Source organism: Pongo abelii, chromosome 4 (genome assembly GCF_028885655.2).
Source record: "Pongo abelii isolate AG06213 chromosome 4, NHGRI_mPonAbe1-v2.0_pri, whole genome shotgun sequence".
Classification (NCBI taxonomy): Eukaryota; Metazoa; Chordata; class Mammalia; order Primates; family Hominidae; genus Pongo; species Pongo abelii.
Window position 1 is genome coordinate 78422364 of NC_071989.2, and position 27084 is coordinate 78449447.

The 27084-nt window shown below is 41.6% G+C and overlaps 1 protein-coding gene across 6 annotated transcripts in view; it reads left to right on the forward strand.

Annotated features, from left to right (window-relative positions):
* Positions 1-2794: 2794 nt before the first annotated feature.
* CDK7 (cyclin dependent kinase 7) overlaps positions 2795-27084 on the forward strand; it is a 43268-nt gene continuing 18978 nt past the window's right edge. The window contains exons 1-6 of one of the 6 annotated variants that reach the window (XM_009240771.4): positions 2795-3265; positions 3618-3677; positions 20672-20705; positions 22859-22926; positions 23720-23788; positions 26309-26419. In XM_009240771.4, the coding sequence (XP_009239046.2) occupies positions 3200-3265; positions 3618-3677; positions 20672-20705; positions 22859-22926; positions 23720-23788; positions 26309-26419 (408 nt within the window). In that variant the 5' untranslated portion in view covers positions 2795-3199. Of the gene's footprint in view, positions 3266-3617; positions 3678-6547; positions 6663-20671; positions 20706-22858; positions 22927-23719; positions 23789-26308; positions 26420-27084 lie in introns of those variants that run through there. The other 5 variants (XM_054555608.2, XM_054555609.2, XM_024247461.3 and 2 more) reach the window with 5 other exon arrangements.

Genomic DNA, 27084 nt, shown 5'->3' on the forward strand with positions numbered 1-27084 from the left:
CCGTTTTTCTTTCCAGTACTACACAGTGTGATAGGCAGGATCAAATTAGTGTATTATCTATTACTTTGTAACAAATTACCCCAAAATTAAGTGGCTAAACTCTTAATTTCTCTGGTTTCTCTGGGTCAGGAATTCAGAAGCAGCTTCACTGGGCAGTTTTGACTTAGTGCCTAATGCAGTTGCAATTAGAAGCCACTGAGGCTACAGTCATCTGAAGGCTTGGCTGAGGCTGGCTGATCCACCTCCAAGATGGCTCACTCACAGAGCTGACAAGCTGATGCTGGCTGTTGGCAAGAGGCCTTAGTTTCTCTCCACATGGTTGCCTGAGTGAATTCATGACATGGCTGGCTTTCACCGGAGCAAATAATCCAAGCATGCCAGTCAACAGCATCCTTTTATGTTCTAGCCTCATAAATCACACTTCAGCCATATTCTGTTGGTCACATAGAACAGCCTGTTTCATTGTGGGAGAAGACTACAAAACAGGGTTAATACCGGAAGGCAAGGATCATCATGGCCATCTTACAAGCTGGCTAATACAGATACATGGAAGTGCTTTAAACTGAAAAATGCTTTGCAAATGTGTAATGCTATTTTCTTTTGGTTCAAAGTGCTCAAATGATATTTTATATATACAGTATCTCACTGTCTCAGAATATCATCTAAACGCTGTCTTCATTATCTTAAATGTCCCAGAATGGGAATTTACTTGTCAGCAGCATGCTGTAATATACTGATTATCAACTCATACGCCATGGCACACTTGGCGACCTCAAGTCTCACAACGGTATCATCAAATTTAGCTCACTAGCTTCTCTCTCTCTCTCTCTCTTTTCTTCCTTTCTTTCTTTCTTTCGATGGAGTTTTCACTCTTGTCACCCAGGCTGGAGTCCAATGGTGCGATCTCTGCTCACTGCAACCTCCGCCTCGCGGGTTCAAGTGATTCTTCTGCCTCAGCCTCCCTAGTAGCTGGGATTACAGGTGCCTGCCACCACACCCAGCTAATTTTTGTATTTTTAGTGGAGATGGGGTTTCACCATGTTGGCCAGGCTGGTTTGGAACTCCTGACTTAAGGTGATCCACCTGCCTCGGCATCCCAAAGTGCTTGATTACAGGTGTGAGCCACTGCACCCTGCCGCTCACTAGCTTATTTCTACAAGTGAGGTTAAATTATTATTTCAGTGATACCTGTCAGAAGAAACTATGACAACAGCATTACTAGGTATGACTTGCCTCAAGAGAGATGGTGTGTTTTCTGCAATGTGTGAGTTTTGCCTAGACCCAAGTAATGACAAGGGACTGAAAGATAATGGCTAACATATAGTAAACACTTAACTGTCAAACATTATTCTAAGGGCTTTGCAGGTGTGAGGTCATTTAGGCCTTGGAACAATCTTTTGAGTAGATCCTATTAGGGACGAAGAAACTGGAAACAAAGTTAAGTAATTTACCCTAGTTGTATCTAGTGGCCGAATACTGATAGGGCCACTATTCAAATGCAAGCAGTCTGATTCCAGAGTTAAAAAAAATAACTAAATTATTGGCCTTGGTATTTTGCTACTTTCTTCAACATATCTCTGAAACTTAGGATTTTCAACTCTTAGAAATATCAAATGTAGGCTGGGCGGGGTGGCTTACGCTTACAAATACCAGCACTTTGGGAGGCCGAGGAGGGTGGATCACCTGAGGTCAGGAGATTGAGACCAGCTGGCCAACATGGTGAAACCCCGTCTCTACTAAAAATACAAAAATTAGCTGGGTGTGGTGGAGCAGGCCAGTAATCCCAGCTAATCGGGAAGCTGAGGCAGGAGAATCGCTTGAACCTCGGAGGCAGAGCTTGCAGTGAGCTCAGATCGGGCTAGTGTACTCCAGCCTGAGCAACAGAGTGAGACTGTCTCAAAAAAAAAAAAAAAAAAAAAGGCAGGGGGAGGGGGGGCACATTTCCATGTTGACGGCTGCTCTGGCTCAGAACCTTTTAATTATCCACTAGTAGAGCCATCTGGATTACTGCAATAGTTCTCTAATAGGCCTTCTTTCTTTTTCTTGTCCCTCAAAATCTTTAATATAGTCTCCCAACAGCAAGAGTGAACCTTTTAAAAGCGAGTCAGGTCATATCACTTGTCTGCTCCAATCCCTCCAGTGGGTTTTCAGTGATGCCTTTCTTGTACCACCCTATTTAAAACCTCGATCCCTGCCCCTGCCCTGATTTGTTATCCTTTATCTGCTTTATTATCTCTATAGCACTTATCACCTATGTATCATAACACATATTTGACTTGTTTTTTATCTCCTCCCATTGGAAGGCAGGGATCTTTGCTCCCTGCTATCTCAGATTCTACAATGGTGCTTGGCACATAGATAACACTCAATATCAGCATCCTAAGACAGGAAAAAATGAAAAAGGAAAAGTACTCAATATATATTTTTGAATAAATGAATTAGTGTGTTTGTTACGACAATTTATGATAATCAAGGGGTTGGGTACTCATTACTGCTAAGTTAATTGAGCACTGTCTCAATTAATTGAGTTAATGTCTAAGCTTTCTGCATGTTTCATTTAATACCCACAATCACCTGTGATGTAGTTCATTATTTTTCCCATTTTGCCGAATAGAAAACTGAGGACTAGAAGCTGATTCCCACAGCACGTTTCAGTTGAGTTGGATTTTGTTTTCCTGGGCCTGCTTCTTCATAAAGGGACTGGACTAAGAATACTCTTGACCAGCCCGTAAGAACTTGGCACTCGTCTCAGTAATCTGAGATAGCAGGGTTTGGCGTCCATAGCAACCACGGCGACAGGACGCGCTCGAGCAAGAACCAAAAAGCGAGAACAGGTACAAGGCCAAACCTTCTACATTCACAGACACCTACCAAACCCCGAACATGGAACACCAAATTAGAACGCTGACCAGTCCCTGGTAATGTAGAAAATACCCAAGTTAAAACGGTAACAGAGTGACACAGCAGCCATTGAAGATGCCCCACTTCAGGCACCGACAGGCGTCACGTGACGGGTGGGGAACGCCAACCGCCTGGGCCTAGCGCAGCCTCCTCCGCCCACCACGGAAGTGGGGCGGGGATACTAAAGCGACGGAGCCCGGTGGACGGAAGTGGCTGTTGGAGGTTTTAAGGTAGCTTTAAATTCGTGCTGTCCTGGGAGCTCGCCCCTTTCGGCTGCAGTCGGGCTTTACGGTGCCGGATGGCTCTGGACGTGAAGTCTCGGGCAAAGCGTTATGAGAAGCTGGACTTCCTTGGGGAGGGACAGGTGAGGCTCTCTGGAAGGACGGGGAGGGCCGCGAGCGGACAGCCCCGCGCCGCCTCCACCTTTGCCGGTTTTCCCGTGGAGGCCGGAGGTCTGGCTTGGCTGCTCGTTCTCGTTGGGGGAAACCGCCCAGACGCACTTGCTGCCCCTTCTTTACATCCTGGGAGTGAATCCCTGAGCGGCCTCTCCTTGCTGAAGAGTACCTTGGAGCTGGACGGAGACTGACCCGCCACGTTTCCAGCCGCCGCGAGTCTGCTCAGGAACTCTGGGCTGTTTGCTTCGCGAAATGTAAAAATGCAAAAAGGCAAACACAAAAACTCCCATAAACTTATGTTATTCCTATTTTTCTTTCTAGTTTGCCACGGTTTACAAGGCCAGAGATAAGAATACCAACCAAATTGTCGCCATTAAGAAAGTGAGTTACCTTTTTATGTTGTTTTTCTTCAAGTCTCCTTGAAGATGTCTGTGTTATTAATTGACTGATAGCCATTTTATTAGTCTTGACCATACTCTGATAATGAGTTACTCATGTCATTTTCAGAGACAAAATGATTAATTAGTGCTTTGTGTTCCCAAACGGAACTCTAGGGTTGAACCCGTTTTAATTTCTATTGAAATGAAGAAGCAGCTCTATGTTATTTTCACTCCATAAACTCATATGTTGTGGGCAAGTACTGCCCATCTTTTCGGTCCTCAGAACTATTTGATACCATGATCTTTCTAGGTCACTGTTTATACCTCACCTGCATCCACTTAGTGTGTCGTATCTGTATTTTCTGTGTACGGATTTACCATGAAAGACTTTCACTAACATTAACAACATTGATGTGAAGTCTAAAATGAGTTCAGTAGCTTCTTACATTCATTCAAAAGACTTGGGACGGATTGAGTAGCTTCTTATATTCATTCAAAAGACTTGGGTCGGGCCGGCCGCGGTGGCTCACACCTGTAATCCCAGCACTTTGGGAGGCCGAGGTGGGCGGATCACTTGAGGTCAAGAGATCGAGACCATCCTGGCCAACATGGTGAAACCCTCTCTCTACTAAAAATACAAATATTAGCTGGGTGTGGTGGCACGTGTCTGTAATCCCAGCTACTCGGGAGGCAGAGGCAGGAGAATCACTTGAACCTGGGAGGTGGAGGTTGCAATGAGCCGAGATGGCGCCACTGTGCTCCAGCCTGGTGACAGAGGGAGACTCCATCTTAAAAAAAAAAAAAAAAAAAAAGACTTGGGTCATAATTACATAACTCACGTTCACCTACATTGTTTCTTTTAACCTTCAAAACAATCTGTAAAGTGGTTAAAAGTAACCCTATTTTATACTTGAGGTACCTGAGGCTGAGCGATTAGGTGATTTGTCAAGATCACACAGCTAGTAATTGCTGAAGCTGGGATTTAAATCCGGGTGTCCTGATACTGCTTTTGTTACGGTTGCTACTTTGAATCTGCTTCTCCTCCTTCAAAAACCCTAACTCCTTGGAAGTTATCCATATTTAACATTAATTCCCCCCTTTTTTGGTCATCTTCCAGCCTCTAGGCACTCTCTTGCATTCATTTAAAACCTGGCTGACTCCTTCTTCTCAATTATTCCTGCCATAATTTTTTTTATTTTTTATTTTTATTTTTTATTTTTTTTGAGACAGAGTTTTGCTCTTGTCGCCCAGGCCGGAGTGTAATTGTGCGATCTCAGCTCACTGGAACCTCTGCCTCCCGGGTTCAAGCGCTTCTCCTGTCTCAGCCTCTCCAGTAGCTGGGACTACAGGAACCTGCCACTACGCCCAGCTAATTTTTGTATTTTTAGTAGAGACAGGGTTTCACCATGTCGGCCAGGCTGGTCTCGAACTCCTTACCTCAGTTGATCCACCCACTTCGGCCTCCCAAAATGCTGGGATTACAGGTGTGAGCCACTGTGCCTGGCCTTTTTTTTTTTTTTTTTTTTTTTTACTTTTGTTATGTCCTTGTTTTCTAGTTTATGTTTTATGATCCACCACTACAACCACTCCCTTTAAAACCCCTAACTCTCCTGAATCTTTCGTCATCTTTCTTTCTTTTGTGGTGGTGGGGCGGGAGGAGGTCTCACTCTGTCACCCAGGTGGAAGTGTTGGAGTGTAGTGGCACAGCCATAGCTCACTGCAGCCACCAACTCCTGGACTAAAGTAATCCTTCCACCCCAGCCTCCAAGGTAACTGGGACTATAGACACATGCCACCAAGCCTGGCTTAGTCATCTTTTTAATTCTGTCTCTGGTTCACTATATCATAGCCACACTGACTTTTCTGTCCCTGTACAAATTAAATTTATTCCAGTCCGAGAATCACAGGATCATTGCATTTGGTCTGGCTTCTTGGTTGGTATATTTTCCCTCTAGAACATGGCATGGCTGATTCCTTATCCAGATTTCACTCAAATGTCTCCTCCATAGAGGCCTTCTTTGTTCATTCCAGCTAAAACAGGTATGCCTCCCTCCTTCCCTATGCTTTGCTATATTTCTGTCATCGATGTGGCATTTGTCGAAATTTGAAATCCTCCTATGAGCTTATTGTCCGTTTAATTCCATTCACACTGTACCTAGGGCCATGGCTAGTACATTTGTAGACACTGTTAAAAATGTATTGGCCTTTTGGCTGGGCGCGGTGGCTCATGTTTGTAATACCAGCACTTTGGGAGCTCGAGGCGGGCGGATCACCTGAGGTCAGGAGTTCAAGACCAGCCTGGTCAACATGGTGAAACCCCTGTGTCTACTAAAATACAAACATTAGCCAGGCATGGTGCCCCTGCTAGTCTCCTGACCTCAAGTGATTGTCCTGCCTAGGCCTCCCTAATTGCTGGGATTACACGTGTGAGTCACTATGCCTGGCCTACTTCTTGAGGTGTTTTTTCTCCCCCAGTTTTAGACGTTGTCTATACTTTCTACTATGAACATTGAGGATTTGGTGTTGTAGACCTTATTCCAACACTCATAATTTCTACTCCCATTCATTTGCTAGCATGTGTTTCATTTTATAAAAAGGGAAGGAATCATTAAATAAGTTACTCTGTACTCATTCACCTGTTGTGTCTTGGACTTTAGAAATACTGATTTATCTCATCCTTTTAAAAAGATTATGTGGAATTTGTTTCCCAATTTATTTAACCAATCCCCTACTGATGGCCTTTTGGGTTATATCTCATTTTTCAGTGTGTGTCTTAAATCTGTGTATCTCGAAACAATATATCGTATTGCATACTTTTTTTTCCTTTTTTTTTTTTTTTTTTTTTGAGACAGCAACTTGCTGTGTGTTTCCCTGGCTGGAGTGTAGTGGCTGGAGTGTAGTGGCACAATCATAGCTCACTGAAGCCTTGACCTCCTGGTCTCAAGCATTCCATCTGCCTCAGCCTCCCAACCAGCTAGGAGTACAGGTACATGCCACCATGCCCCACTAAATTTGTTCTTTTTTTGTAGAGACAGGGTCTCACTATGTTGACTAGGCTGGTCTTCAACTCCTGGGCTCAAGTGATCCTTCCACCTTAGCCTCCCAAAGTGCTGAGATTACAGGCGTGAGCCACTGTACTCAGCCAGTATTGCATACTTTAAGCTATATATGTATATTTGGTATACTCTTCTGCAACTTGTTATTCTTTTATTTTTTTTATTTTTATTTTTTTTTTGAGACGGGGTCCCACTCTGTCGCACAGGCTGGAGTGCAGTGGCTTGATCTCGGCTCACTGCAACCTCCACCTCCCCAGGCTCAAGCATTTCTCCTGCCACAGCCTCTCAACTGCTGACCTCAGCTGATCTGCCCACCTCGGCCTCCCAAAGTGCTGAGATTACAGGCTTGAGCCACCACACCCAGCCTGCAACTTGTTATTCTGAGTCAACATTATTTCTGAAATCCTCTATATCATATGATACATGTAGATCCAGTTGATTCATGCTCATTGATTATTAGATTCCATTATATGGCTACACTGAAATTTTCTATCCAAACTCTCGTTGATAAACATTTAGGCTGCTTTTTAATGTTTTCCTTTAATACATTTCTTCTCTGGATAGTCACCTGTGAGTCATCTTGTATGCAGGTTTGAGTTTCTCTAGAGAATGTATCTATAATTGAAACAAATTATGAATTGTTGCTTCAGAGTATCACAACCATCAGCTTTACCAGATATGGTCAAATTGCTCTCCAGAATGATTGGACCAGTTTACTGTCCCACCACATTCTCAACATCATTTGCATTGTCAGACTTTAAAACGTTTGCCAATTATGTAGATTGAAAATGGTATGTACTTACTGTTTCAATTAACATTTTTCTGATTACTGGTAAAGTTCATCATCTTTTCTTACACTTACTGGCTTCTTAGATTTTCTCCTGTTTTCTGTTGGATTATGTACTTTTTTTGTCCTATTGATTTATTGGACTTATTCATACTTTTTGTTTTTTTTTAATAGAGACAAGGTTTCACTTTGTTGTCCAGTCTGGTCAAACTCCTGGCCTTAAGCAATCCTCCAGCATCGGCCTCCCAAAGAACTGGGATTACAGATGTGAGCCATAGCAACCAGTCAGAATTCTTTTATATTCTGGATATTGATCCTTTGTCAGAAATATACATTGCATATATCATCTCCCAGTCTTTGGCAAGGCTTTTAGTTTATTTATGGTATCTTTGAGTTACTGAAAGTTAAATTTTAATATGATTGAATTTGTTAATTTTTTTGAAACCTTTAAAGGTTTCCTTTTTATGTGCTTTCCTGTTTCTGGATTACAAAGAATTCTGTATTTTCTTCTAAAATTTTTAAAATATTGATTTTAATACTTAGATCTTTATTCCATCAACAAGTTTTTTCTTTGTTGTATGATATGAGGATCCAGTATTTTTTTTTTTTTCCAATAGAGACAGGGTCTTTCTATGTTGGCCAGGCTGGTCTTGAACTCCTGGCCTCAAGCCATCCTCCTGCCTCAGTCTCCCAAAGTGCTTGGATTACAGGCATGAGCCACTGTGCCTGGCTAAGATTGAGTATTTTTTCTTCAGTTGTCCCAGTACTATATTAATAGTCTGTCCTTTTCCCAATGAGTTGTAATGCCAAATTCCCCATACCCTTGCAATACCAAGTTCCAGTGTTGGAACTTGGGTCCAATTTCTGGGCACACTATTCTGTTCCAGTGGTGGGTTTGTTTGTTTGTTTTCCCATTGCTATTGAAATACTACAGTGACTTTAATAAGTCTTAAAATCTGTCAACTCCCATACATCTTGTTTTTATTCTTCAAAATCATTTTGGCTACTCTATGAGACAGTTGGGAAATCTGAATCAGGAAAATTTGAATAGGAACTAGATATTAGATGCTACTGTGGCATTATTGTTAATTTTGTTAGGTGTCAAAATGGCATGGTTATGTAAGAATGTCTATATTTTAGAGATGCTTACTTAAGTATGTTGGAGTGAAATGACATGAAGTCTGAGGTTTTAAAATATTTTAGCCAACAAAAAGGAGAGGTTGGATGAATGAAGTAAGTGTGGCAAAATATTGGTCACTGTTGAATCTGGGTGATGGAGTAGAGGGCTTTATGAAATTACTCTATTTTTTATTATGTGTGGAAAATGTTAAGAATTTTAAAATCAACTGTTCTTAGCTCCTTCCTTTTCTTTTTTTTCCTTTTTTTTTTTTTTTTTTGAGACAGAGTCTCCCTCTGTCGCCAGGCTGGAGTGCAATGGCACGATCTCGGCTCACTGCAACCTCCACCTCACAGGTTCAAGCAGTTCTCCTGCCTCAGCCTCCCAAGTAGCTGGGATTACAGACACGTGCCACCACACCCAGCTAATTTTTTGTGTTTTTAGTAGAGACGGGGTTTCCATGTTGGCCAGGATGGTCTCTATCTCCTGACCTCAAGTGATCTGCCTGCCTTGGCCTCCCAAAGTGCTGGGATTACAGGTGTGAGCCACTGCGCCTGGCCTCTTTTTTATTTTTGAATGGTACTCTTTGTGTATATGCACCACATTTTCTTTATTCATTCATTTGTTGATGGACGCATAGATTGCCTCCAAATCTTGGCTATTGTGAATAGTGCTGCAATAAACATGGGAGTTCAGATATCTCTTGGACATACTGATTCTGTTGGCATATATACATGGCAATGGAATTGCTAGATCATATGATAGCTCTATTTTTAGTTTTTTGAGGAACCTCCAAACTGTCCTCCATGGTGGTTGTACTAATTTACATTCCCACCAACTGTGTACCTAGGGTTCCCTTTTCTCCACATCCTTCACCAGGATTCATCCTTATCTTTTGGATAAAAGCCATTTAAACTTGGGTGAGATGCTCTCTCATTGTAGGTTTTTTTTTTTTTTTTTTGAGACAGAGTCTTGCTCTGTCGCCCAGGCTGGAGTGCAGTGGTGCAATCTCAGTTTACTGCAACCTCCGCCTCCCGGGTTCAAGCAATTCTCCTGCCTCAGCCTCCTGAGTAGCTGGGATTACAGGTGCACACTGCACCACCACAGCCGGCTAATTTTTATATTTTTAGTAGAGACGTGGTTTCACCATGTTGGCCAGGCTGGTCTCGAACTCCAGACCACATGATCCGCCCGCCTCAGCCTCCCAAAGTGCTGGGATTACGGACATGAGCCACCGGGCCCAGCCCCCATTGTAGTTTTCATTTGCATTTTTCTGATGCTCAGTGATGTTGAGCACCTTTTCTTATGCTGTCTGCCATTTGTATGTCTTCTTTTGAGAAATATCTACTCAGATCTTTTGCCCATTTTTAAACTGGATTATTAGATTTTTTTCATATAGAGTTGTTTGAGCTTCTTATATATTCTGGATATTAATCTCTTATCAGATGGGTAGTTTGCAAATATTTTCTCTCATTCTGTGGGTTTTCTCTTCACTGTGTTGTTTGCTTTGCTCTGCAGAAGCATCTTAACTTGATGTGATCCCATTTGTCCATTTTTGCATTGGTTGCCTGTGCTTGTGGGGTATTACTCTAGAACTCTGCCCAGTCCAATGTCTTGGAGAGGTTTTCCACTGTTTTCTTTTAGTAGTTTCATAGTTTGAAGTCTTCAACTTAAGTCTTTAATCCATTTTGATTTGATTTTTGTATATGATGAGAGATATGGGTCTAGTTTCATTCTTCTGCATATGGATATCCAGTTTTCCCAGCACCACTTATTTATTTTGTTTGCAACAAAGAAAGAGTTTAATTGTCACAGAGCCAACCAAGTGAGGAAGACAGTAGATAATTCTTAAATCTGCCTCCCTGAGAATTCGGAGGCTAGGGTTTTTCAAGGATAGTTTGGTAGGCAGTGGGCTAGGGAATGGAGAATGCTGATTGGTTGGGTCTTGGATAAAATTGTAGGGAGTTGAAACTGTCTTCTTGCCCTGACTCAGTTCCTGAGTAGGGGTCACAGAACCGGTTGAGTCAGTTTCTTCATATGGGCTCCTGGTCCAAGTGGCACCAATTGGTCCATTAAAATGCAAGGTCTGAAAGATACCCCAACCAACAGTTTTACGTTTTACAATAGTGATGTTATCTATAGGAGCAAATGCGGAGGTTGCAAAATTCCTGTTACTCTTGGCTACATAACTCCTAAACAATAACCTTGTGTAATTTTACAAAGATGCTTTTAGTCTCTGAGCAAGGAGTGGGTTAATTTTGGGAAAGGACTGTTAATCATCTTTGTTTTAAAGCTAAACTCTAAACTGAATTTCTCCCATAGTTAGCATTGCCAACACTCAGGAATGAGCAAAGAGCTTGTGAGATTAAAAGCAAAGATACGGCCAGCGCAGTGGCTCATGTCTGTAATCTCAGCACTTTGGGAGGCGGAGGCAGGCGGATCACCTGAGGTTGGGAGTTTGAGACCAGCCTGACCAACATGGAGAAACCCCGTCTCTACTAAAAATACAAAATTAGCCGGGCGTGGTGGTGCATGCCTGTAATTCCAGCTACTCTGGAGGCTGAGGCAGGAGAATTCCTTGAACCCAGGAGGTGGAGGTTGCAGTAAGCTGAGATTGCACCTTTGCACTCCAGCCTGGGCAACAAGAGCAAAAACTCCGTCTCAAAAAAAAAAAAAAAGCAAAGATGGAGTCAGCTATATCACGTTTTACTCACTGTTGTAATTTTTGCAAAGGTGGTTTCAAAAATATGCCTTTTTGGCATGTTGATTATTGTGAGCTGGTTATCCTGAGAAACTGCAGATACAGGAGTAGTTCTGAAAAGTTGCCCTTTTTTAAGGGAAGTGTACGTTTGTAAAGGAGTATCTCTTTGACAGGGTGTCTCCCTCTCTGCACCAGGAAGAGAAGAAAGACTAGAAAGACTAAATCTCTAGAGACTATCAATGCAGAAGGCATCAACTTAAATCTGTCCAGCAAACCTAACCTCTGCTTAAGGCACAGCACCATTTATTGAAGAAACTGTCTTTTCCTCATTGTATGTTATTGGCACCATTGTTGAAAATGAGTTTGCTGTAGATGTATGGATTTTTTTCTGGGTTCTCTATTCTGTTCCATTGGTCTGTGTGTCTGTTTTTATGCCAATATCATGCTGTTTTGGTTATTATAGCTTTGTTGTATGAAGTCGGGTAATGTGATTCCTCCCTTTTGTTCTTTTTTCTTAGGATAGCTTTGGCTATTCTGGGTCTTGGTGGTTCCACACAAATTTTAGGATTGTTTTTCCTATTTCCATGACAAATGTCATTGGTATATTGATAGAGATTACATTGAATCTATAGATTGCTTTAGGTTGTATGGACATTTTAACAATATTGATTCTTCCAATCCATGAATATGAATTATCTTTCCATTTTTTTGGTGTGTTGTCTTCAATTTCTTTCACCAATGATAGTTTGTTTTTTTGGTTTTTTTTGTTTTTTTTGTTTTTTGAGACGGAGTCTCGCACTGTTGCCTGGGCTGGAGTTCAATGGTGCGATCTCAGCTCACCGCAACCTGTGCCTCCCGGGTTCACGCCATTCTCCTGCCTCAGCCTCCTGAGTAGCTGTGATTTCAGGCGCATACCACCGCAGCTGGCTAGTTTTTTGTATTTTTAGTAGAGACGGGGTTTCACTATGTTGGCCAGACTAGTCTCGAACTCCTGACCTTGTGATCTGTCCGCTTTGGCCTCCCAAAATGCGGGGATTACAGGTGTGAGCCACCGCACCCGTTCAATAGTTTTTATTTTAGAGATCTTTCACTTAATTTGGTTAATTCCTAGATATTTAATTTTATTTGTAGCTGTTGTGAATGGGATTACTTTCTTGATTTCTTTTTCAGATTGTTCACTGTGGCATATAGCAGGGCTACTGATTTTTGTATGTTGATTTTTGTATCCTGCAACTTTTGTGAATTATCAGTTCTAGTCGTTTTTTGGTGGAGTCTTTAGGTTTTCCCAAATATAAGATCATATTGTCGCCAGGCGTGGTGGCTCATGCCTGTAATCTCAGCACTTTGGGAGGCCGAGGTGGGCTGATCACCTGAGGTTAGGAGTTCGAGACCAGCCTGACCAACATGGAGAAACCTCGTCTCTACTAAAAGTACAAAAAAAAATTAGCCAGGTGTGTTGGTGCATGCCTGTAATCCCAGCTACTCGGGAGGCTGAGGCGGGAGAATTGCTTGAACCTGGGCGGCGGAGGTTGTGGTGAGCCGAGATCACACCATTGCACTCCAGCCTGGGCAACAAGAGCAAAACTCCGTCTCAAAAAAAAAAAGATCATATCATCTACAAACAAGAAGAATTTGACTTCTTTGCTTGTTCTTGCTAGGACTTCCAGTACTATATTGAATAACAGTGGTGAAAGTGGGCATCCTTGGTGTGTTCAAGCTCTTAAAGGAAATCAGTTTTTCCCCATTCTGTATACTGGCTGTGGGTCTGTAGTATATGACTTTTATTATGTTGAGGTATGTTCCTTCTATACCCAGTTTTTTAGAGTTTTTATCATGAAGGGATGTTGGATTTTATCAAATGCTTTTTCAGCATCAATTGAAATGATTATATAGTTTCTGTCCTTCATTTGTTGATATGATGTATCACGTTGATTGATTATAGCATATGTTGAACCATCTTTGCATCCCCAGGATAAATCCCACTTGGTCATGATGATCTTTTTATGTATTGTTGAATTCAGTTTGCTAGTATTTTTTGAGGATTTTTACATCAATGTACATCAAGGATATTGGCCTGTAGTTTTCTTATTTTGATGTCTTTGTCTGATTTTGGTATCAGGGTAATACTGGCCCCATAGAATGAGTTTGGAAGTATTTACTTCTCTGTTTTTTTGGAATAGTTTGAGTAGTATTGGTATTAGCCCCCTCCCCTCCCCCCTCCTCCCTCCTTTTCCCCTCCCTTCCCCCTCCCCTTCCCCTCCCTTACCCTACCCTCTTATTTTTTTTATTTTTTTCTTCTCGCTCTATTGCCCACCCAGGCCTGGAGTGCAGTGGCATCATCTCAGCTCATTGCAACCTCCACCTCCTGGGTTCAAGTGATTCTCCTGCCTCAGCCTCCCAAGTAGCTGAGATTACAGGCATGCACCACCACGCCTGGCTACTTTTTATATTTTTAGTAGAGATGGGGTTTCACCATATTGCCCAGGCTGGTCTCGAATTCCTGACCTCAAGTGATCTGCCTCCCTCGGCCTCCCAAAGTGCTGGGATAGCCACTGTGCCCAGCCTAGCCCTTCTTCAAATGTTTGGTAAAATTCAGCATTGAAGCCATCAGGTCTTGGGCTTTTTGCTGGGAGATTTTTTATTATGGCATCAATCTCAATACTTGTTACTGGCCTGTTTAGGTTTTCAATTTTTTCATGGTTCAATCTTGGTAGGTTGTATGTGTCTAGGAATGTATCTGCTTCTAGGTTTTCCAGTTTCTTGGCGTATAGTTACTCATAGTAGCCACTAATGATCCTTTGGATTTCTGCGGTATTGGTTGTAATGTCCCCTTTTTTCACATCTGTTTTTATTTATTTGCATCTTCTCTCCTTTTCTTTTAGTCTAAAGGTTGGGTAAGTTCTTTAGTGGTCAGGGTTTTTATTGGGACTGGTCATGCAGGCATTTTCTGCCTGGCATGTACCAAAAATCCAGACTTAATAATGGCGGAAGGTGAAAGGGAAGCAAGGCACCTCTTATGGTGGCAGGAGAGATTTTTTTTTCTAGAGCAGGAGTGGAAGTTTGTTTGTTTGTTTGTTTGTTTTTTGAGATGGAGTCTCGCTCTGTCGCCAGGCTGGGAGTGCAGTGGCGCGACCTCGGCTCACTGCAATCTCCGCCTCCCAGGTGATTCTCCTGCCTCAGCCTCCTGAGTAGCTGGGATTACAGGAGCATGCCACCACGCCTGGCCAACTTTTGTATTTTTAGTAGAGATGGGGTTTCACCATGTTGGCCAGGATGGTCTCGATCTTCTGACCTCATGATCTGCCCGCCTTGGCCTTCCAAAGTGCTGGGATTACAGGTGTGAGCCACCGCACCCGGCCGGAAGTTTATTAAAAAGCTTTAGAGTAGGAAAGAAATGAAAGTGCACTTGGGAGAGATCCAAGTGGGCAACCTGAAGAACATGTGTCCAATTTTGATGGTCTTTTCAATACACCGACTTGTTATTTTGTTGATCTTTTGTATTTTTTTGTTTCAATTTCATTTATTTCTGCTCTGATTTTTATTATTTTCTTCTAACTTTGGGATTGGTTTGCTCCTGCTTTTCTAGTTCTTTAAGATGCGTCATTGTTTATTCGAAGGTTTGTTTTTGTTTTTGTTTTTGTTTTTCATGTAGGCAGTTATAGCTATAAACTTCCCTCTGAGTACTGCTTTCCCTGTATCCCAAGGTTTTTGGTATGTTATGTTTCCATTATCATTTCTTTGAAGAAATTTTTCAATTTTCTTCTTCATCTGTCCATTCACCCACTGGTCATTCAGGAGTGTATTGCTTAATTTTTGTGTATTACATAGTTTCCAAAATTCCTCTTGTTATTGATTTCTGGTTTTATCCCATTGTGGTCAGAAAAGATACTTGATATGATTTCAGTTTTTTGGAATGTTTTAAGACTTGTTTTGTGGCCTAACATATGGTCTGTCCTTGAGAATCATTCATTTGCTGAAGAGAAGAATGTTTAATCTGCAGCCGTTGGATGACATTTTCTATAAATATCTATTAGGTCCATGTGGTCTGTATTGTGGATTAAGTCCAATGTGTCTTTGTTGATTTTCTGCATTGATCTGTCCAATGGTGAAAGTGGGGTGTTGAAGCCTCCAGCTATTATTGTATGGGGTCTGCCTCTCTCTTTAGTGCTAAAAATATTTTATATATCTGAGTGCTCCATTGTTGGGTGCATATATATTTTCAATTTTTATATCCTCTTACTGAATTGACGCCTTTATCATTATGTAGTGACTTTGTCTCATTTTACAGTTTTTGCTTGAAATCTATTTTATTTGATATAACTACTCCTGTTCTTTTTTGGTTTCCATTGGCAGTGAATATCTTTTTTCCATGTCCTTCAGTCTGTCTGTGTCTTTATAGTTAAAGTGTGCTTCTTGTAGGCAACAGATCATTGGGGCTTCTTTTTTTTTTATCCATTCAGTCACTCTCTGTCTTATGATTGAAGCATTTAGCCTATTTATATTCAGTGATATTATTGATAAGTAAGAACTTTTATTTCTGCCATTTTCTTACTTGTTTTGTAGTTGTTTGTGGTCTTTCCTTCCTTCTGTCCTTCCTTCCTGTCTTCCTTGTAGTAAAGGTGATTTTCTCTGGTGGTATATTTTAATTTCTTAATTTTTATTTTTTTGTGTATCTATTGTATGTTTTTAGATTCGAGGTTACATGAGGCTTGCAAATAATATAACCCATTATTTTAAACTGATGACAACACTGATTACATAAACAAACCAACAAGCAAAAAGAAAACTAATAAAACTCAACGTTTTAACTTCGTCTCCCCACTTTGTTGTACTATGTCTTGAAAAATTGTTATTGTTTTTGATTGGTTCATTTTTTATCTTTCTGCTGGATATGAGTAGTTTACATACCACAATTACAGTGTTATAATATTATGTGTTTTTCTGTGTACTTACTATTACCAGTGAGTTTTGTACCTTCAGATGATTTCATATTGCTCATTAACGTCTTTCTGATTGAGGAACTCCCTTTAGCATTTCTTGTAGGACAGGCCTGGTGTTTATAAAATCTCTCAGCTTTTGTTTGTCTGGGAAAGTCTTTATTTCTCCTTCCTGTTTGAAGGATATTTTTGCTGAATATACTATTCTAGGTTAAAAGTTATTTTCCTTCAGCACTTTATCATGCCAGTCTCTCCTGTCCTATAAAGTTTCTACTGAAAAGTCTGCTGCCAGACATATTGGGGGCTCCATTATATGTTACTGGTTTCTTTTTTCTTCTTGCTGCTTTTAGGATCCTTTCTTTTTCTTTTCTTTTTTTTTTTTTTTTGAGACAGAGTTTCATTCTTGTTTCCCAGGCTGGAGTGTGGAGTGCAATGGCATGACCTTGGCTCACCACAACCTCCTCCTCCCGGGTTCAAGCGATTCTCCTGCCTCAGCCTTCCCAAGTAGCTGGGATTACAGTCATGTGCCACCACGCCCAGCTAATTTTGTATTTTTAGTAGAGACGGGGTTTCTCCATGTTGGTCAGGCTGGTCTCGAATTCCCTACCTCAGGTGACCCACCATCCTCAGCCTCCCAAAGTGCTGGAATTACAGGTGTGAGCCACCGTGCCTGGCCTAGGATCCTTTCTTATTCCTTGACTTTGAGAGTTTGATTATTAAATGTGTTGAGGTAGTCTTCTTTGAGTTAAACCTGCTTGGTATTCTATAACCTTCTTTTCTTTTTTTTTTTTTTTGGAGACAGAGTCTTGTTTTTCTTGCCCAGGCTGCAGTGCAGTGGCACAGTCTTGGCTCACTGCAACCTCTGCCTCCTGGGTTCAAGTGATTCTCCTGCCTTAGCCTCCTGAGTAGCTGGGATAACCAGCGTGAGCCACCGTCCCCAGGCCAGTGTTCCATAACTTTCTTGTACTTGAATTATTGGTACCTATTTCTGCGTTTGGCAAGTTTCCTGTTATCCCTTTGAATTAACTTTCTTCTTTGCCTCTCTCTCTCTACCTCCTTTTTAAGGCCAAAAACACTTAGATTTGCCCTTTTGAGCCTGTCTTCTAGATCTTGTAGGCATGTCTCATTTCTTTTTTATTTTTTTCTTTTGTCTCCTCTGTTTTCAAATAGCCTGTCTTCAAGCTCATTAATTCTGCCTTCTGCTTTATCAATTCTGCTATTAAAAGGCTGATGCGGCTGGACACAGTGGCTCATGCCTGTAATCCCAGCACTTTGGGAGGCCGAGGTGGGTGGATCACTTGAGCTCAGGAGTTTGAGACCAGCCTGGGCGACATGGTGAAACCCCATGTCTACAGAATATAGAAAAATTAGCTTGACATGGTGGTTTGTGCCTGTGGTCCCAGCTTCTTGGGGGGTCTGAGTGGAGAGGATGGCTTTAGTCTGGGAGGCGGAGGTTGCAGTGAGCCGAGATTGCACCACTGCACTCCAGCTTGGGTGACAGAGTGACAGAGCAAGACTCTGTTTCAAAAAAGGAAAAAAAAAGGGTTGGGCATGGTGGCTGACACCAGTAATCCCAGCACTTTGGGAGGCCACGGCGGGTGGATCATTTAGGTCAGGAGTTCGAGACCAGACTGACCAACATGGCGAAGCCTCGTCTCTACTAAAAATACAAAATTAGCTGGGCATGGTGGTGCATGCCTATAATTCCAGCTACCTGGGAGGCTGAGGCAGAAGAATTGCTTGAACCCAGGAGGCAGAGGTTGCAGTGAGCTGAGATTGTGCCATTGCACTCCAGCCTGGGCAACAAGAGCAAAACTCCGTCTCCAAAAAACAAAGACTGATGCATTCTTGAGTATGTCACTTGCATCTTTCCACTCCAGAATTTCTGGTTAATTCTTTTTAATTCTTTCAAGTATTTGTTGAATTTACCTGATAGGATTCTGAATTCCTTCTCTGTGTTATCTTGAATTTCTTTGAGTTTTCTGAAAACAGCTATTTCGAATTCTCTGACTAAAAGGTCACATATCTTTCGCTGCAGGATTGACCCCTAGTGCCTAATTTAGTTCATTTGGTGAGGGTATGTTTTCCTGGATGGCCTTAATGCTTGTGAATGTTCACTGCCATCTGTACGTTGAAGAGTCAGGTATTTATTGTAGTCTTCACAGTCTGGACTTGTTTATACTATTCTTATTGGAAGGTATTCCAAGTATTCAAAGGGAATAGAGTGTTGCAATCTATGTCTTTGGTCACTGTAATCGTATCTGCATTAGGGGGTACCCCGAACCCAGTAATGCTGTAGTTCTTCTAGACTTATAGAGGTACCATCTTGGTGGTCTTGGATAAGGTCCAGAATTCTCTGTATTACCAGACTCTGTATTACCATTCTTTCTTCCCCTTTCCTCAGGCAGAGGAGTTGCTCCTATGTCTACCAGCACCACAGGCCCATGGGGAGGGGAGTATTGCCAGGGTACCACCAGTGTTCACTTAAGGCCCAGGGCTCCTCAGTCAGCTTATGCTGGATGCTGCCAGGCCTGGGACTCACCTTCAGGGTAGTGGGTTCCCCTCTGTTCCAGGGGTAGGTCCAGAAATGCCATCCAAGAGCCAAGGCCTGGATTCATGGACCCTAGTAGCCCACCTGGTGCTCTTCCCCAGGGCAACCAAGCTGGTCCCTAAGCTGCAAGACAGAATCCCCTTTACCTCTTCCCTCTCATTTTCTCAAACAGGAGTCTCTCCTGGTAGCCACTATAGCTGTGAATGTGCTGTGTCATACCTGAAGCCAATATGTCTCAGAGATTAACCTGAGGCTTATGGTGAGGCCCTGGTTACCACTGCTGATTATTCAGGGCCCAGGGGCTCTATAGTGAGCAAATCATGAATCCTAAATGGCCTACTTTAAGAAATTCTGTGGTTTTTGTTTGTTTGTTAGAAGTAGGATCGCCTGTTCTGTTGCCCAGGCTGGAGTGCAGTGGTGCAATCATAGCTCACTGCAGCCTCGAACTCCTGGGCTCAAGCAATCCTCCCACTTCAGCCTCCCAAGTAGATGGAACTACAGGCACATGCAACCATGCCCCAGTAACTTTTTTTTTTTTTTTTTTGTGAGACAGAGTCTCGCTCTGTCACCCAGGCTGGAGTGCAGTGGCACGATCTCAGCTCACTGCAAGCTCCGCCTCCTGGGATCAAGCGATTCTTCTGCCTCAGCCTCCCAAGTAGCTGGGACTACAGGCGTGTGCCACCATGCCTGGCTAATTTCTGTATTTTTTAAATAGAGACGGAGTTTCACTATATTGTCCATGCTGGTCTTGAACTCCTGACCTCATGATCCACCTGCCTCGGCCTCCCAAAGTGCTGGGATTACAGGCATGAGCTGCTGCACCCAGCCAGTGCCCCAGTAACTTTTTACATTTTTTGTAGAGACGGGGTCTTGCTGTGTTGCCTAGACTGATCTTTAACTCCTGTACTCAAGCGATCCTCCTACCCAGGCCTCCCAAAATACTGGGATTACAGGCATGAGCCACTTGTGTTTTTGTTTGTTTGTTTGAGACAGTCTCTCTCCGTTGCCTAGGCTGGAGTACAGCAGTGTGATCATGGCTCACTGTAGCCTGGGCTCAAGCAATCCTCCTGCTTCAGCCTCCTGAGTACTTGGGACTGTAGGCACGTGCCACCACTCCTGGCTAATTTTAAAAAATGTTTAGTAGACACAAGGTCTTGCTATGTTGCCCAGGCTGGTCTTAAACTCCTGGGATCAAGCGATCCTCCCACCTTGGCCTGTCAAAGTGTTGGAATTTACAAGTGTGAGCCACCACGCCCCGCCAGTCTTTTCTTGATTACTGACAGTTTTCTAAAAAAAACAGTGAGAGAATGTTCTTTACCCAGGTAATTTATTTTGTGTAAGACTAAACCTGTTAATGTAATTTGTTATGTTTATTCAGAGTAACAACATTTTAACCATCACAATTTGTAATTTTGCTTTTTGAAAAATGTGGTGTCTAAGAGCATATTATTGGGCTTATTACCAGCTATACAGCATGTTATTTTCTGTATCTTTCCTCCCAAGTAGGCTAATTTGAAGTTACATATTTGTTTTTAATCAGGATACCCTTAGTTATTTGATCCACATTGAACCTTGAAAAGGTAAAATAGATTTTTCTTAATTTTATTATTTGAATGTGTAGTTCAGAAACTTAAGGGACAAGGGTAGGTATTTGATTCTCTCTTATATTGTTAATTGTATCTTTCTGATCATGATTCCTACTCTCTTTTTGCCTAGTAGGTACATATCGGTTGCTAATTGTTTTTTTTTCTGTGGCGAAGTATTTGAAATATTTACACATTATTCATTGATTCTAAATATTTTAACACATTTTTAATATATTTGGGTTTTTTTCCCTTTCTATCAGATCAAACTTGGACATAGATCAGAAGCTAAAGATGGTAAGTATTTCATGTAATATGTAATCTGACAGATAGGAAAAGTTTTCTCCTTTTTTTTTTAAAAAAAAAAAAAAAAAAAGACAGGGTCTTGCTCTGTCACCCAGGCTGGAGTACACAGACACAATCGTAGCTCACTGCAGCCTCAAACTTCTGTACTCAAGCAGTTCTCCCACCTCAGCCTCTTGAGTAGCTAGGGCTGTAAACATGTGCCACCACTTGTGGTTAATGTTTTATTTTTTGTAGAGACGAGGTCTGGCTGTGTTGCTTAGGCTTCTCTCAAACTCCTGGCCTCAAGCTATCCTCCCAACTCGGCCTCCCAAAGTGCCTGGGATTACAGGCTTGAGCCACCATGCCCAGCATAAAGTTTTCATTCTCACTGAAGAAACGAGCAAAGTATGAATTAATAAGAGTTAGTAATGGTTCTGGATAGAGTTACTGCAGGGTCCCCAAAGAGTAAAGATAGACTCAGCATAGAGAAGGAGTATTTGGTGATTTTTACCTACCGGATATTCAGAGAAACATTCCAGATCACCCACATAAATGGAAGGCAGCAAGCTTAATTAGTTTGTCTTTCTGTCTTCATTACTGTTTTAGGTGTTACAAGCCATTGTTTTTTCTGTTTCTGAGTTTCTAATTACTTTGAAAATTCAGGATACATTTTCATGAAAGTACATAAAGCTTACTATGGAATAGATACATGAGGAAAAGATTTCATTAAACTTTCTTCCAAAGTCTTATTTATTAGGAGTCATCATAAAATAGCTCTTACAAAAGAGACCCATTGTCTGTGTAAATGCCAATACTATATCTTATTTTTATTTTGTTTATTTTTTTTGAGACAGAGTCATGCTCTGTTGCCCAGGCTGGAGTGCAGTATCGCGATCTCGGCTCACTGTAACCTCCACCTCCCAGGTTCAAGCGATTCTCCTGCCTCAGCTTCCTGAGTAGCTAGGATTACAGGTGCACACCACCATGCCCAGCCAATTTTTTGTATTTTTAGTAGAGATGGGGTTTTGCCATGTTGGCCAGGCTGGTCTCGATCTCCTGGCCTCAAGTGATCTGCCCACCTAGGCCTCCCAAAGTGCTGGAATTACGAGCCACCGCGCCCGGCCTGTATCTAATTTTTAATTTTGAAATCTGTCATTTGTATTGGAAAATGTACTATCTTATCACTAGTTTGCTTTTAGCACAAACAATATGCCACTAATATTTGTAGGGCAAGAGTAGGGAAGCTTATCACCTATATGCTGCACACTTATATATGTTGTTAGTCTAGTAGTGGTATTCAGATCCTGATACAGATAAAGTGAAATTTTTTTCACCATTTGTCATAGTCTTTGTTAAGCTATTTTAAAAGTAAAGCAATATAGGCCTGGTGCCATGGCTTACACCTGTAATCTCAGCACTTTGGGAGGGTGAGGTGGGTAGATCGCCTGAGCTCAGGAGTTCGAGACCAGCCTGGCCAATATGGCAAAACCCCGTCTCTAACAAAAATACAAAAAATTAGCCAGGCGTGGAGGCGCACGCCTGTGGTCCCAGCTACTCGGGAGGCTAAGGTGGGAAAATTACTTGAGTCTGGGAGGTGGAGGCTGCAGTGAGCCGAGATCATGCCACTGCACTCCAACCTGGCTGACAGGGTGAAACCCCATCTCAGAAAAAATAAATAAATAAAAATAAAGCAATGTAAAAGAACAACAGATTTGACATAAAAAGTGTCAAAGTAGCCCTTATTTTTGTGTGTAGTGTTCACTATTTTCTGAGATTACTAACCTTTCTTTAAAAATATGTGTTTGGGCTGGGTGCGGTGGCTCACGCCTGTAATCCCAGCACTTTAGGAGGCCAAAGCAGGTGGATCACGAGGTCAGGAGTTCGAGACCAGCCTGACCAACATGGTGAAACCCCGTCTTTACTAAAAATACAAAAATTAGCCAGGCGTGGTGGCGCGTGCCTGTAATCCCTGCTACTCTGGAGGCTGAGGCAGGAGAATTGCTTGAACCTGGGAGGTGGAGGTTGCAGTGAGCCGAGATCACGCCACTACACTCTAGCCTGGGCGACAGAGCGCGAGACTCCATCTCAAAAAAAAAAAAAAAAGAAGTGTTTGTAAGGTTTGAGATTTCAGAATTATTCACTTTTTGCTTTGCCTTTTTATATAGGTATAAATAGAACCGCCTTAAGAGAGATAAAATTATTACAGGAGCTAAGTCATCCAAATATAATTGGTGTGAGTATGATCAAAACTGTTACTGGGATTTGGAACTCTGCCTTTTCTTGATATAATGGATGTTGATTAAAGGCTCAGCAAGATGACTTGTTCTAGATGAGCCTTGCAGAAGCTTAAAGGAAATACATTTTCTATCCCAGTTGTTTTGGTAGGCATTGTCTTTAAAACTATACCACTGATTAAATAAATGAAATATTTGACATGTAGGCTAATTTTGTCGGAAATAATTTTGAAGTCTAGGGAGCTCTAGCATATAGTGGCTGAGGGTGTCAACCTGAATTCAAAACCTTTCTTTCTGCCTGTGTGAGACCTTGAGTGTGTTCACTCACAACTCCCCGGAGTCCCTGCCTCATAGGGTAGTTGTGAGACTAGCCAATTGAAAAGATGTAAAGTATCTGGAATATTGCCTACCATAGAAAATGTATCCATTCATTCAGTGATAGCTGCTGTTATTTAGAGGATTTCTTAAAAATCACATTTGGGACTTTTCTTTTGAATTGGAGACTGGAATGAAGTTTTCGTTAGTTAATTTCTTAATTCTAACTCCAAATATTTGGGGAAAGAGGTTGGGTATTTTTTTTTAAGTAAAATTTAATATTTTTATGCTTCAAAATACTAATTCCTTTAGTACTGTCCAAAAAAGGACAAATGTCAAATTTAATCAAATGATTTAAGCTTTATAGGGAATTACCAACAGTTTAAATGCTTTTTAAATTTTTAAAAATTGCCTCAGTTGCTATGATACTGTCAGGTATTAAATAGTGAATCACATTTTAATTTTTTAACTTTGCAGCTCCTTGATGCTTTTGGACATAAATCTAATATTAGCCTTGTCTTTGATTTTATGGAAACTGATCTAGAGGTAAGACTAAGATTCCTGGAGAAATTCCTTTGTCCCAGTTTATCAAACAAGAACCTAAATATTTGTTTTCTACCTAAGAAGATACTGTAGTAAAAGAAAAAAAGCTTAATTTTGTTGAAATTTGGATGTACTTTGAGTCAAAAGGATCTCTTGAGTTATTTTCTTCTAATCATTTAGTGATATTCCCAGTGTTACACACAAAGATTTGGATTTCATTGGCATTGCTGCCTTCTAAGTTCCCATAGCTAGTTGACGTCATTTTTGGAGAAATGAGCATTAAACCTATAAGATTTTTTTGCTTTTCTTTTTTTTTTTTTTTTTTTTTTTGAGATGGAGTCTCACTCTGTTCACCCAGCCTGGAGTGCAATGACGTGATCTCGGCTCTCTGCAGCCTTCACCTCCTGGGTTCCAGTGATTTGCTCACTTCAGCCTCCCAAGTAGCTGGGATTACAGGTGCCACCATGCCCGGCTAACTTTTATATTTTAAGTAGAGACAGGGTGTCTCCATGTTGGCCAGGCTGGTCTTGAACTCCTGACCTCAAGTGATCTGCCCGCCTCAGCCTCCCAAAGTGCTAGGATTACAGGTGTGAGTCACCATGCCCAGCAACCTATAAGAATTTAAAATTTATTTCTGGCCAGTGCAGTGACTTACGCCTGTAATCTCAGCACTTTGAGAGGCCAAGGCAAGAGGATTGCTTAAGCCCAGGAGTTCAAGACCAGCCTGGACCACATAGTGAGATCCTGTCTCTACTTTAAAAATTATATTAAAAAATAAAGAAACTTATTTCCATATAATCAGAGTAATGTCATTCTTCTGAAAGCCAAGTTTTGTTTGTTTGTTTTTGTTTTGTTTTTTTGAGACAGAGTCTTGCTTTGTTACCTGTGCTGGAGTACAGTGGCACGATCTCAACTCACAGCAACCTCTGCCTCCCAGGTTCAAGTGATTCTCGTGCCTCAGCCTCCTGAGTAGCTGGGATTACAGGCACCCATCACCATGTCTGGCTAAAATAGAGAGACGGGGTTTCACTATGTTGGACGGGATGGTTTCAAACTCTTGACCTCTGGCGATCCGCCTGCCTGAGCCTCCCAAAGTGCTGGGATTATAAGCATGAGCCACCGTGCCCGGCCTCTTTTGGATAAATACCTAGCAGTGGTATTGCTAGATCACAAGATTATTGATTAGTGGTATCGATCACAATATTAGTGATGCTGTTATAGATCACAATACTAATGGTATTGATGCTGGAGGGACCTATCACAATAGGCTATGGACTCACCACTAGGCTATGGATTGCACCACTGCACTCCATCCTGGGTGACAAGAGTGAGACTCCCATCTCGAAAAAAGAAAAAAAAAACAAAAACGTATGCCAGAATTCAGTTGGTACACAGATGTTTGGCTTTATTAATAATTGTCAAAACTGGAACAATCCAAACATCCCTCATTCTAACTGTACAAACAAACTGAAATACTACTCAGGAATAGAAACACACTATTGATAAATGCAACAACATAGATGAATCTGAAATGCATTATACTAAGTGAAAGAAGCCAGGCTAAAAAAACTATGTATTGAATCATTTCATTTATATGATATTCTGGAAAAGGCAAAACGAAAGGAACCAGAAACCAGATCAGCGGTTATGGGGGCTTTGGGGTAAAGGAAAGGAGTAAGTACAGAGGGGCCTCAGGGAATTTTGGGAGGTTACGGAACTATGCTTTGATTATAGTGGTGGTTACATGACTGGATGCATTTGTCAAAACTCATGGAACTATACACTAGAAAGGGTATGCTTTACCTTAAATCTGATTTTAAAAAAAGGGGAACTTTTAGTTCCTAACTGATAAATCTAGAATAAACTGACATTAGGCACAGCTCATAAATAATGCCATCAAAACTCAGTCTTACACTTTAACTCAGCTCCGTTTTCTTCTCTGTTGCATTCTTCATGTGTACAGTTCTCAATATGGTGTTCCAGATGCTTCTAGGTATATGTTTGTAGAGTTTAATAATACCTGAGGAACGAAAGTGCTTTCTTTTCTTTGATTCTAGCACAAGTACTTGGCCTGATTGATTGACTTGGCTTGTATCCCTGAACCAATCACTTGGCCGGGAGACTGCAGTGTGATAATGGGGATGCCTGGGTCATGTGCCTACCTCTGGAGGCCTTAGGTTGACTCAGTCCTACCTTAACCATGTGGACTAAGCTGAGAAGAGATGGCTTCCCAAAGGAACACTAACTGCTATTGTCAGAAGACGCAAGCAGAAACAACAGGTGTTTGCTACTTTCATGCGAAAGCAGTAGAGGACAAAGCACTGCTTTCTTTTCAAACCAGAAATGCTCTCCCTACCCATCTAACTCTGGAGATTCTGACAGGGCTTCCTGAGGAAACTTAGATAACCTCTCTTGAGAGTCTCCTGTATTGATACTTACATTTTAAGTCTGTAAATTGTTTTATGTGGTAGAGTTTATTTGAAATAATAAAGGGTACCTGTATATTGTATACTTGCTTTACAGGTTATAATAAAGGATAATAGTCTTGTGCTGACACCATCACATATCAAAGCCTACATGTTGATGACTCTTCAAGGATTAGAATATTTACATCAACATTGGATCCTACATAGGGTAAGGTTTTTAATACTGCTTCTTTATACTAGTCAAGTTTTATATAGCCAATTTGGTACATAATGGTCTGAATATGTAAATTGTTTAACAATGAATTTATAGCTGACCGTTTTATCCCATCTTTTTCCTATATATTGTTCCCTTCACCTGTTCCAGCAGTTGGTGCTGTGAGGACTCCATATTACTTTGTGAATTTAGAACTGGAAGAGATCCAGTCCCTCAATTTTTTTTTTTTTTTTTTTTTTTTGAGATGGAGTCTTGCTCTGTCACCCAGGCTGGAGTGCAGTGGCGCGATCTCTCGCTCACTGCAAGCTCCATCTCCTAGTTTCACGCCATTCTCCTGCCTCAGCCTCCCAAGTAGCTGGGACCACAGGTGCCCGCCACTACGCCCAGCTAATTTTTTGTATTTTTTTTTAGTAGAGACGGGGTTTCACCATGTTAGCCAGAATGGTCTCGATCTCCTGGCCTTGTGATCCGCCCATCTTGGCCTCCCAAAGTGCTGGGATTACAGGCGTGAGCCATTGCGCCCGGCCCCCTCATTTTTTAATAGATGAAGAGCTAAGTTGCTAAGTGACCTGCAATGGTTATATTTTTTTTCAAGGTTGGCTGCTGATAATGGACAGAGTATTAAAACATAGGTTTTGACCCAGGCATGGTGGCTCACT